The sequence below is a fragment of the Parasteatoda tepidariorum genome, chromosome 2 (assembly GCF_982258835.1).
Source record: "Parasteatoda tepidariorum strain Cologne lab strain chromosome 2, Ptep-v5.0, whole genome shotgun sequence".
Taxonomy (NCBI): Eukaryota; Metazoa; Arthropoda; class Arachnida; order Araneae; family Theridiidae; genus Parasteatoda; species Parasteatoda tepidariorum.
In genome coordinates this window covers 94181479-94194847 of record NC_141756.1, presented here as the reverse complement: position 1 = coordinate 94194847, position 13369 = coordinate 94181479, and the positions used below count along the sequence as shown (strand labels likewise).

Below are 13369 nucleotides of genomic sequence, written 5' to 3'. Positions count from 1 at the left end.
AAATTACATCACAGTTATTCTTTTCTTTATTCCGATTAAGTCACACATCTTTTTCGGTTCGTTCCTTCAAGTGCTTCTGTCATCATTACCAATGATGCCAGATTCACAAGGACAATATTAAAAAAATAAATAAAAAAAGAAAAAAAAGGATTCCGACTGGCGCGTGTCTGCTTCATTCAATTCCCTTCACATTTGACCACTAGTTAATGGCAATTAATTGACATGAGAAGACGTCAAATTATCTTCTAATAAAAAGAACAATTTCTTTGAATTAGGGAATATCAACTTCGCCATTTTTTATTACTTTTTGTAAACTGAAGTGATGAGACTGACCTTTAGTCGTCGCCTGCCGTTATCGAGATAAGGTCAGTTAATTAGTTCTAGAATATCGGGTACGATTCTTTGAAATCGGAGTGGAAAAAAATGAACAATTTGATAAGTTGGAAAGTGGAATTTTTTTTTATAAGCAAGATATGGTAAGAGAGATGTCAGAACGATTGATAAAAAAAGAAGAAAAAAAAACAGAAAGTTTGTACTTTAATGAGTTAAAGTCAAAATATTGATATTAATACCAACCGCGTTTTCTTTTTAATTTGCATTCTTGAATATGATTGCCTCATTTACGTTTTTAATTATTCATTTTTACTTCAAGCCAATTCTATAAATATATCAAACGGCTTTCTTTTTTAATACTGAAAATTTTTAGAACGCGCTTAAAAGAAAACGAAGATAAGGAAAAAAAGTTTATTTTAAGTAATTTTATTTTTAGCTTAAGTAATTTTATTTTTATCACAGAATTTTTTAATTATTACTTTTATTTTGTATTTATTTAAATTTTGTTTCTACCAAATTTATCTTTGCAATTTTTTGTATTATTTTTAAAAAGAATGCAAAATACAAAAAAATATAAAGTATTATAATCTATAAATCATATAAATATAATAATCAACTGAAATAAGTTTTCTTAAAATTATTTTTACACATTTTTTTGCTCATATTTATTTAAAACATTAGCTTACATTAGATATTTTTTCAATAAATATCATACATCCAAATCAACTTTATCTGATTAATTCAAATAAAAAAAAAATAGTCAAATTCAAATGCCTAAATAACTGTACAATTTGTAAAAATGTATTAAGGAGATTTTGAACAAACGCTTTTTATAAAATGTATTAAATACATATAAAACAAATATGTTTTTTAGATATCTCAGATATGCTTTTTAGAAATTTTTCATGAAGTTAATTTATAAGATAAATAGATTATGTTTTATATTTTTTCTATATTAGAAGTGTCAAGCTAATATTTCTGTGTGAGAAATATAGATCAAATTCTATCTGATTATAGTAATCAGTTATTTCTCTTACTTGATTAAAAGATTAACCTATTAATTTGATTACGAGATGAACCTAATAATTTGTATTGGCTAGAATAACAGTTATTGCTAATCGGTTTAAAGTTTCAAAGCAAATTTTAACTGGCTTAAGAGTAAATCAATTTCAGTATTTTTTAAATTCTGTTGCACTTTATATATTTTTCCTGGAGATCGCAAAGAAATATTAATTTGAGCAATCAAATATTTCTTTGTTATATGCACCATTGGCTATTATTAATTCAATTTTGACGCAAAATTTAAAAGTAGCATAAAATACATTCAAAATGGTTTTAGAAATCATAAAAATCAAGCTTATTTTTAATTATACTTATTTTTTTAACATTATACGGTGATTTTTATAAATGTTTTTTATTGTAAATTCAGGATTTTATTTATTTATTTTTCTTTTACGAAAATTACAACGATTAAAATCAAACTTTCTATGAGTCTTTTGTATAGACTTACATAATTTTGCAATTATATATTTGAGAATTATTTATATGAGTATATTATTTTAAAATAATTTCAATAAATAATAAAGCATTCAAAACCTAAATTTACTTTATATTCATTATGGATAGAGGGATATTTACCGATTATTTGGGTTAGAATAAAAAATGTAATTAGGATCTGTACTTTAAAACAAAGTCCGGGGTATAAAGTAAGAATCTGTATTTGAAATGATTTTGAAGAAATTTTTTTACCACAATAATAAAATCAAAAGAAATAGTTGAAAGAAAGTAATAAAGGCTCAAAGGTTGCTTCAAATTTAAAAAAAATCAATGCTTATGAATTTTGAAAAGTAAAAAATATTTTCTAACTACTTTTTTAGATTTTATGTTTTAGAACAAATATAATTCCGAGAATCTTTTCATTCAAGAACCAGACTTTTTAGTAACTATTAGACTGATTTTTATAATTAAAAAATACCAAAATATATTTTTGCTTGTAACTAGAGTCAGAAAAAAATATATTTATATAAAAAAGACAGTGTCCCATCTGCGTAAAAGGGTTAAATTAAAACCACATCACGATTTTAGAAAATTACATTCCAACCACACTTCACAAAAAAAAAATATTAAATGTAAACTTGACTAAACATATAAACATAATATCAAATTTAAAAAAAGTAAAATTAAAATATGCACTTACCACAATCTTTGCAAATGACCTTCTTAACCGCTCGCAAGATTCGTTTATCGTTCGGAATGGGTAAAGCAGTGGCAGTGACCGAAGGCCAAGCATATTTTGCTGACGGCACACCAAACACAAGATACTGGCTGCCCAGTTTCAAGTTGTTCTGATTTACCTCCAGCAAACACAGTTCGTTTCCACTTCTGTAATACACAACCTCGGTGTCCTCCTTACTGGAAGTGCCACCTTTGGAGGTGTTCGTTTTGAGGGCATTGTCCATCGCAAACCATGCTCGGATTGTTCCATCTCGCTGCACAAGGACACTCCTCAGTGTGCCCAGAAACACAGCCGGCGACAAATAAGCTCTTGTTTGGGCTGCATCCATCAAAGCTTTCATCGAAAAGTTGTCATTGTGACGACGCTGTTTCGATTGTTTTTTACCGTCCAGACACAACTCTGAGGTGTTGTTTGTGCTTATGTCCAGGCAAGGAGTGACCAACCACAAGGAACTCAAGCAAAGGAAGACCAGCAGAAGATGCCGGAGGATTTGGTAGATGTAGGGGAGGCGCATGACCTATCAAGATTGCTCTAAGGTGAGGCAGTTGAAAAAAAAACTAGGATTATGTCCTAAGATCCTAAGAAAATCGTTTGTTTGGGTTAGTTGAAAAGTCCACACGACTAGAAACTACGCAAAAGTAAACAAACTATCCAATAAACGTTGTCCAAATCGTAGAATATGTTCTTCGAGAAGGTTTGTTAATCACATAGGAACACAGAGTAAAATGTACAGAGGGTACTTGTTCACAAAGGTCACTATCCATTTATGATAAAGGTCTCAACACAGCTGCAATAAGGGCTTTAAATTCTGATAATGAGTAAAGATGAACTGTTCGAAAATAAATATATTTTTTAAAAAAACTTTCCTATACCTCAAAATTATTTCTTTTTAAAAAATAAATATAAATTTTAAACAAAAATTAAATTAAACACTGCACAAAATAGAAACAATGAAATATGACACTTTGTAGAAAGAACGTTTACACCACAAAAAAAATTGATGAACATATAAATATGTATAAATAAAGCTCTAAATTTTTGATTATTAAAGATATAACACGGCCTTACGAGGGGTCCTCGTGGTATCGGCAAGGCCCCGAAAACCACAGCCGTAGGAGGTAATATTGGAGGGACCTTCCGACTGGCATGACACCTGAGATGGTAAAGAACGAAATGTTCCAAAGTTCTACCTCAAGTCAGAGTGTTTTGCCTCTTGGATCCAGGGATGGGGAAGAAGAAGAGATCTTACTCGCGGAAGACACACTCGCATCCACAACGCATGCGCATTAGACTTCCACTGATGTCACTTTAAAAAAGTTAAGTTTTCTAAATCTCCTCGTTTCTCGAGGCCATTATCGAATCTATTTGAGACGAACGACACCTTCAGCCGATCATTTCACTTCTTCTTCGGAGGGTGTTGAAAATTATATCCGAAAATGAATCTGCAAATAGATCACACGGATTGCTAAATTTGATCCAGATACTGTAAGTTGCGAACTTGTTGCTTTCGATGCCGGCAACAGAAAGATTTTTGCTGTCTCCTAACTCCGCCCTTTTCCGAACGATATTCGTTCTTTTTAGTGAGATAATAGGCTCTGTAGAAAAAGAAGATAAGATATAAAATATCTGGAACTGGCCGGCCGATTAAGGAAATGGTTACGTCATTTTTTTTATTGTTGAAAATAAAAATAAGAAATTGAAACAGGATGTTTGCACTGCACCTTCTCTCAAACGCTTAATCTTTGTTTCCGGAATTTTTTATTTTTTTCAATTTAAATTCTGAGAATCGGAATCTATATTCAATGTCATGTGCATTAAGTGCCCGTTTAAGTACTTTAATAATAAACGCTTATTGGATAAATATATCATAATTCCAGTTAGATTCAAATATTGATATACGAAAAATTTGTTTGAAAACACATTAAAAAATTTATAATGTTGCTTTGATCATGGTTTAGAGCTAATTTTTAAATTAATTAGTCTTTTCTAATATTTTAGAATATAATATTAAGAAGCTTAATGTAATAAAAACAGCATAATTTACAATGAGGAGAAAGGTAAATAAAATGTTCAATTTTGCATTTATTTTCGTGAATTTAACAAGCATAAAACAGATTTAAAAAAAAATATTTTTGATAAAAAAAAAAAAACATCAAATTAAGCTTTCTCTCAAATGGCTATTCTTTGCTTCCGTAATATTATTAGTTTTTCGTCCTATTTGATGAAGTATTCAAACACAAGAAAGTTGTTTCAAAACGTACTTTATGATAGTTTTTCGTTCATATCTTAGCGTTAATTTTTGCTTTGACTAGTCTTTTCTAATATCCCAAACTATAAAATTAGAAAATTAGAGAATATACTAAAAACACTAAAATTGCAAAGATGAATGAAGAAAGCCGTGGTGGATCAGGGGGTAGAACGCTCACCTTCCACTGAGGTGAACCGGGTTCGAATCCCAACGATGGTAGGTCGATACGAATTCTACACCCGGCTCGCTTCGATCATAGCGCTGAAGTAAAATAACCTCAGTGGTAGACGGATCATGGGTTAGAGTCCCTTTCCGTTCGGCTAACCGTGGGAGGTTTAAGTTCTTTTGCTTTCCATGTAATGCAAATGCGGGTTAGTTCCATCAAAAAGTTCTCCAATAAGGTAAATTTCTCTCCCTACACTTGATACGGGAGTTACCTTGTCTTCTGGATCGGGTTCAAAATAACAAGGTTAACGTTGTTGAACATTAGTATTCGTAAACTCAAAATCGGGTCTTCTGCTCAACGATGGTTATAAAATTAAATATAAATGAAGCAAACGAAATTTTCAATTTCCTTTGCTGTTCAAGGTTCAATTTTATTTGAAATGTTCAAACACTTACTTTTGTGAATTCCTGCATGAACAACATAAAACAAAATAAAAGAAAAGATATTTTTGATAAAAAAGGCATCGATTTAAGCATTCTCTGAAAAGCTTAATCTTTGCTTCCAGAAGTTTTATTTTTTAATTTAAATTCGGGGAATCGAAATTTGTACTCAATGTCATTTGAATTAAATGCCGTAAATTACCGTAATAGTTAAGCGTTTATTGGGTAAATATATCATTATTTTCATCGCAGTTAAATATCGACGAATGGACAATTTATTTGAAAACATAACTTAAAACTCAGAATTTTGTTTTGGTCACATCTAAATGCTACTTTTTAAAGCGCTTAATCTTTCTTGAAATTCCTCACTATACAATTAAAAACTTTAATGCAATTAAGACATAAAAATTGCAAATATATTAAAATTAAGTTAATGGAATGTATAACTTTACATTGATTTTTGAGAATTTAAGAAACAACGAATTTTTGAACACTAAAAATCTTCGAATTTAGCCTTCTTTTTTTTCTTCAATTTAAATTTGAGGAATTGAAATTCAAATTTTATGTCATTTGCATTAAATGCCCACAATTACCTCAATATATAAAAGCTAATTGAATACATTATTTTTGACGTCTGATTTAAATATCGAAACACGAGAAATTTGTTTAAAAACATACTTTAAAATATGTTTTGATCATATCTTAGTGCCAATTTTTAATTAGCATTTTCTTATAATCTAAATTAAAAGATTAAAAAGTATAATTTAATCGAAACAGTAAAATTGCAAAGATGAATAAAGCTAATAGCTCAATTTTACATTAATTTTCATGCGGAGCACACATTTAAAAATATATTCTTGCTAAAAGAAATTGGATTAAGCATTCTCTCAATGCCTCATCATTGTTTTCAAAATTTTATTTAATTTGAATTTTAATCTGCATTCAGTGTTATTTGCTTTAAATGCCTTAAATTACTTCATTGAATTAGCACTTATTGTATATATACATCATTATTTTCATCGCATTTTAATATTGCCAAATAGAAAATTTGTTTGATAACATACTTTGAAACTCAGAATCTTGTTTTGGTTATATCTTTGTGTTACTCTCTCCTGTACTTTTCTTTTCCAGAAATTCCTAACAATACAATTAAAAAAACTGTAGTGTAATTAATTAAACTGTAAATAAATAAAAATTCAAATTAAATGTACAACTTTTATTTTTTTAATTTAGCAAGCAATATAAAATGTATTTAAAAAGATATGTTTTTTTAAAAAAAGCTTCGAATCAATCATTCTCTCAAATCTTTGTTTCTCTACTTTTTTTAAAAAAAATTTGAATTTGAAGAGTTGGAGTCTAGGTCATTTGTTTAACTTGTCATTTGTTTAACAATTAACTAGTAAACGTTTATTACATAATTATATCATTATTTCCAACTCATTTAAATATTGACACACAGATAAACAGACCCCAAATTTTAGAATCTAATTTTGGTCGTTTTTTAGTGCTGTTTTTTACTGTAATATAACACACACTTTCTTTAAACTCTTTATTTATGAAATTAAAAAGTATAGCGGGATGAAAGCAGTTAAGCAGCTAAGATATTAATGAAACAAATAATATGACCAATGTTACTGTTTTTATGTTTTTTTAGGGGGGGGAGGGGGAATTCAACAAACAATATAACGGCCGGGATAGCCTGGTTGGTAGGGCACTGGGCCCATGTCCAAGAGTTTGTGTTTTTGATTCTCGCCGACCGAATGGTGGCTAATGCACGCTAAATCTGCCGAGTCTCAAAATCCTCCATGTTCCCATAACAAATCAATACCTTTGGGGGTACTGATCCAGGAGTTTTCTTGTCTTCTGGATTGGTTCGAAATTACAAGGCTATGGAGTTGAACATAAGTAGTTGTAAACCCAAAATTTTGTCGGCTGTTCAACGACGGGTGCAAAATAAAATAAAACAAACAATGTAAGATGCACTTAAGAAGATGTTTTCACCAAAAAAAAGAAGAAAAAAACATGGAATAATGTTGCTATAACAGCATTATTTTAATACATTGCCAAAAAATACATGGGTATGTGTTTAAAACCTATTTATTAACAAAAAAAAAAAAAGAAGGATTCCGCTGAGGTCACCGGTGTCCAAAAATCATGCACAATAATGTTCAAACTGACCAACGGAAAAATGCAAAAACAAATATAGTTATCAGAATAAGAATATTTAAAAATAAATAAAACGAATACTCATGAAATACTGTACATAATTGCACAAAGGGAAAAAATATTCTCTATGAATACATATTCAAGAAAGAATAAAAAGGAAAAAAACTTTCATAAAAATGTATTTTTTATTTTTATTTTATAACCATCGCCGAACAGCCGACCCAATTTTTTGGGGTTTACGACTACTAATGTTAAACTCCATAGCCTTGTAATTTTGAACACAATCCAGAAGACAAAGGAACTCCTAGACCAAGTATTGGAAGAAATTTGCCTCCGTGGTGGACTTTTTGATGGAACGTAACCCGCATTTGCATTACATGGAAAGCGAAACCACGAAAACCATCAGTTAGCCTGGCGGCAAGGGGACTATGATCCGTCTACCACTGGGGATATTTTGCGTCAGCACTGCTGGTATCATAAAAAATGTATTACTAAATTTTTTTTTATTGCAATAAACATGGAAAAAAAGTATTGCTTGTTTCTTCAAAATGGTAGTAAAAAAACTAATTAAAGTCGCCTGTATTAACTAAAAATTTAATATATGTCACATTTAAAAGCTGAATATATTTTTAAAATCAGTATGTGGGCAAAAGGGAGTATAAGTAGAAAAAGTTCTTGCAAAAAATTACTGTTGTAAAATGAGGGATTTAATAAATTTTATTTAGTCTACATTCAGACATGCTACTTTTTGAATTACAGTGTTATTTTAATGAAATTTTTTTTAAAAAGAAGGTTAATTATTAATTGAAATTGAAGTAAATTAAAGTTAATATTCAGTAGAATAAAAAAATGCATGGAAATTTCAAAATTGTTCATACGTAGATCAATAAGACTTCGATGATCTAGATTCCCGAATTTAGGCCGGGAGAGTCTGTTTGGTAGGGCTTCAAGCCTTTGTCGAGGTCGTGAATTCGACCCTCGCCGCGGAAGTAAATGCTGCCTGGTGCATGTTAAATCTGTCGGGTCACAAAGTCCTCCGTGTTCTCATGTAATAAAAAAAAGAAATACACCTCTGGCTGTACTTAATTGGAGATGATCATTCTCTGGTTCAGGTAAAAATTACGATCTGTGGCTGAATGAATGGATGTATGAATGAGTCCGTCCTATAACCGGGCTGTGACGAGTGTGTGTGGCTGAAGATATTCTTGGACATAGATGGCACCACTGGAAAACAAGAAACGTAACCTTTGCCTTAAATTCGCTTGCTTTCACCAAGTAAGCTTGCTGATATTGGCATTCGAAACAACAACAACAGAGTCACGAATTAGCATAATCCATCAATTTTAATGGCCCGTGTTTAAAGGCCCAATACGGATAGAGAATGCCCTTTTTTATGGTCGAAATAAAGTGTTGCGGGTTGAAGGGAAGGACTCGTTTCCGGCAGGCTAACCAAAGAAGGTGTTTTCACACACAGGTTAGTTTCACGGTTTCAGGTCAGTTGAACTTAAATGTTCTTCCCAATACATTACAAGTATCTGAAGGGGAGCCGTTGTGGCTCAGGCGATAGAGTGCTCAGCTCCCAATGAGCTGACCGAAGTTCGAATCCCAGCTATTGCTGGTCAAAAGGAATTCCGCACCCGGGTCGCACCGACCACAGTGCTGACATAAAATATCTCCAGTGGTAGATGGATCATGGGTCAGAATCCGATTGCTGTCGGGCTAATCGTGGAAGGTTTTCATGTTTTTCTTCCCCATGTAACGCAAATGCGGTAAGTTCCATCAAAAAGTCCACCATAAAGGCAAATTTCTCCCAAACCTTGATCAGGAGTTCCCTTGTCTCTGGGTTCCATCAAAAAATTCTCTCCGTAGCATAGTTTGTCCTGATGCTTGACCCAGGAGTTTCCTTGTCTTCTGGGTTAGGTTGAACATTGCAATGCTACGAAGTTGAACATTGATGGTCGTAAACTGAGAATTGGGTCAGCTGTACAACTGTTATTATGATATAAAATAAAATAAAGATTGTGAAGGAAGCCGTGGTGGTTAGGGGACAGAATGTTCACCTCCCATTGAGGTGACCCAAGTTCGAACTCTTGCGGTGACTGGTTGATACGAATTCTACTCCCAGCTCACACGAACCACAGTGCCGACGTAAGGTATATCCTCAGTCATAGACTCATATCTTCAGTCATGAATTAGAAACCTTTGCCGTCGGGCTAACCATGAGAGGTTTTCTTCTCCATATAACGCAAATGCGGGTTACTTCCATCAAAACGTCCTACAAGAAGTTTTTTTTAAAAATATATATCCGTCGTTGAACAGCCGACCCACTTTTTAGGTTTACGACCACTGACTCCGTAGCCTAGTAATTTTGAACCTGTCCAGAAGACAAGGAAACTCCAGGATCAGTACCCCTAGAAGTATTGATTTGTTATGGGAACATGGAGGACTTTGCTACTTGACAGATTTAGCGCGCATCAGTCACCATTTACTACACGGGGAGTCTTCGGCCGGCTTCGATCGAACCGAAGAACTCTTGGACATGGGTCCAGCGCCCTACCGACCAGGCTATCCCGGCCTTTAAAAAGTTTAGTTTGTACCGATCCAGGAGTTCTCTTCTCTTCTATTTTGGTTAAAAAAATTTTATGGCTAGGAAATTGAACATAGATAATCTTAAACTCAGCATTCGGTCGGTTTTTCAATGCCGATTCAAAAATTAAAAATAAGAACTTATATGGGAAATAGTTACTCTTTTATGATTGCATTGCTAATTCCTCAAAATTTTAATATAAAATACAACAAGAATTAATCTTTCAGTAAGTATATTGATAAAAATGAGTTTTTAAGAAACATTTTTCTTTTTTTCTTTTAAAATTCAGTTTTGTCTAATCACAATATGAAACTTTGAATGCTTGAATTTATAATGAATGTCTTGAATCCTTTTGATAGAAATATTATTTATTAAAAAAAATTATTTACTAAATAGTTAATTATAATTTTTTATTATTCATAAAATTCATCGAAATATTATTTATTAAATTAGATTATTTATTAATATGTTTAAGAACAATTAGTAAATGAATGCTCAGTTTTGATTGAGCGTTTTCGACGCCTAATATTAGTGTTTTTCATACCAGCATCCCACTTAAACATGTATTGAGGAGAAATTTATCTACAACTTAGGCCAAATATCATACGCTCAGCTAATTTTCACTCGCTGTGAATTAAATACTCAAATTTAATCTTCTTTAACACATAATTGCAACACCACGTGATATTTATTTTGTTCCATTTTAAAACAAATCATCGACTAAACACCTGCGCTTATCAGATTTAATAGACAGATGGCGTAAAAATTATTGCACCTGTCTAGTCAATGATAAAGTGTAAAAATGTTTTGAAAAATTTTTTTACGAAAAAAAAAAGGAAATATACATGTGAATATTGAGATTTTTGGCACTCTCATTGTGTGAAAAAATTATAATTTTTATCATTGAAGTGAAATATTAACTGTAAAAATAAGAGAGTCAACACTTAAAGGTTCTTTTCTGAAAAAAAGATTTCATTTTTCTTTCATGTTAGCCTTATACCATGTTAACATATGTCTGGATATTCCTTATTTATTCAGAAACTAGGGATTGTTTTCGAATAAATTTTGTTTCTTTCAATTAATAGAAATGTATTTTATCGCACGTGTTACCGATTTTAAATTTTGAAGATGTAATGAATTTGTTTTGAAGGTGTAGTTTGATACTTTTTAAAAATTGATTTTTGTAAAACTTTAACTTCGAAAACTTTTTAAAACAACCTTAAAATTTAATCAAGCTCAATCGAATATATTTCAATGAATAATATGGAACAAAAATTATTCCAAATTATTAATTCGTTACTGAATAATTAAGAAAAATACGGGCTTGTAACAGGATACCTGAAAGTGACGTAGTGTGTGTAACTCAATCCTGCAAGCTTAAATAACATTGCATCTTTAACATTTTTTTTTTTGTCGTTTAAATTACTAAATCAGCACACACTGTAAAAGCAGTATATTTGCTAAAATCAGTCCAAATGTGATGCTTCGCGTTGCTTTCCAATTTTTAAGGGGCTCTGTAACTGAAAAAGTTATTGTCAACGAATTTAGTAAGAATCGCATTATACAGGTGAATATGTCGATCCCCTATTTTTGATTACGAGATACGTTCTATCAATGTTCATTTCCATAGCCGTGTAATTTTGAACCTAACCCAAAAGACAAGGGAACTTTTGAATCAAGCATTGGGGCAAACATGGGGCTTCATGGAGGACTTTTTGATGGAGTTTACTCGCATTTGCGTAACATAGAGAAGAAAACCACGAAAACTTCCCTCCTTTAGCCCGACGGAAAGGGGACTCTAACCCATGATTCGTTTACTACCTGAGAAAATTTTGCGTTAGCATTGAGGTCGGTGCGAGCCGGGAGCACAACTCATATTAACCAGCCACAGCTTGGATTCGAACCTGGTTCACCTCATTGGGAAGCAAACGCTGTATCCCCACAGCAACCGCGGTTCTCTGATTACGGGATCGTAATGGGATGTTGATTGTATAAATCGACGGCTGCAGATCATTATTCCTATAGACGTCATGTGTCACATGATGTTAGACTTGTGACGAAATTTGGATTTAAATGTTATTGCCATATCTTTTTAAAAATGTGTAATTTCTAATTCTTTGATTGGAAGTGAAGAGGATTTTTTGTAGAGCTCAGCAGTCGAGGATGAAGTACAGAATTCATACCAGAGTAGTAACCGTATGACAACACAGTTAACGATTGAATCCGATACAACGTTCTTAAATTTTTAACTCTTCGGTATGCCTTAAAAATTTTCATAGGGGCCGTTCAAAAAGTACGTACATCCCGAAGGGGGGGGGAGGGGATTTGTTATTATGTACGGTTTTGTACGATGGGGAGGGGGGGGAGGTATTATACAAAGTACGTACTTTATAAACATACACCAAATTTAAATTTGACTTTATCCTACACCCTCCTTAAGTAAATATTTAATTTTATTTAAAACATAATTATTTTAATTTTTATGAAAAAGGGGGGTAGACTAATAAAATGTACGTACTCTAAGGGGGGGGGGGAGTAAGACCTTATGTACGGTAATGTACGAAGGGGGGGAGGGGTTTAAAATTTCTCCATTTTTGTGTACGTACTTTTTGAACGGCCCATAGCGTTATGATTTTTGAAAATTTTTTTTTTCTTTTATTATGATTCTTGAATAAATAAATTTTTCTCATTCTTAAGTTTTTCTAAACGTAATTTAAAGTATTTTTTTTTCTAAAAAAATGGTTGGTGAAAATGTAAAATTAATTTTATCTAACATGCTTAAAAATAGTTTTTGAAAGTAGTAAGTTGATTTAGAATATTATTCTCATTTTCATTTCATTGTTCGTAATGCATCGATAATTTACGATCAGCAATTGTCCGACTTTTACTGGTGTATAAGTCGGCCCCCTAATATTCGTAAAATTTGACTCATACACCGAGGTGTACGGTATGTATTAATACATTTTGATTTGGTTAGCAGAAATAGTTAGTAGTTCCCCCCCCCCCCGTCTTATTTACAGTTATTTAGTATTTTTTCCTGTCTATCATGCTGACATTTATTTATATCAACCAGATTTATATTTACAACAACGAGCAAGCATTGCTTAATAACACTCGGTTAGAGCGTAAATAATAAGGATTTTACTATTATAATATGTTTACAATGAATCGTATAATTGAAACTTAGGAACAT

The 13369-nt window shown here is 31.8% G+C and overlaps 1 protein-coding gene across 2 annotated transcripts in view; it reads right to left on the bottom strand.

Moving 5' to 3' along the window:
- LOC107444360 (pro-neuregulin-2, membrane-bound isoform) overlaps positions 1–4139 on the bottom strand; it is an 87661-nt gene extending 83522 nt beyond the window's left edge. For both annotated transcript variants that reach the window (XR_011636202.2, XM_043047982.3), the window contains exon 1: positions 2531–4139. Coding sequence is in view for 1 of the 2 variants with exons in the window: in XM_043047982.3 (XP_042903916.2) it covers positions 2531–3083 (553 nt within the window). In the remaining variant the exon portion in view is untranslated. The remainder of the gene's footprint in view (positions 1–2530) is intronic.
- Between the last annotated feature and the right edge of the window lie 9230 nt (positions 4140–13369).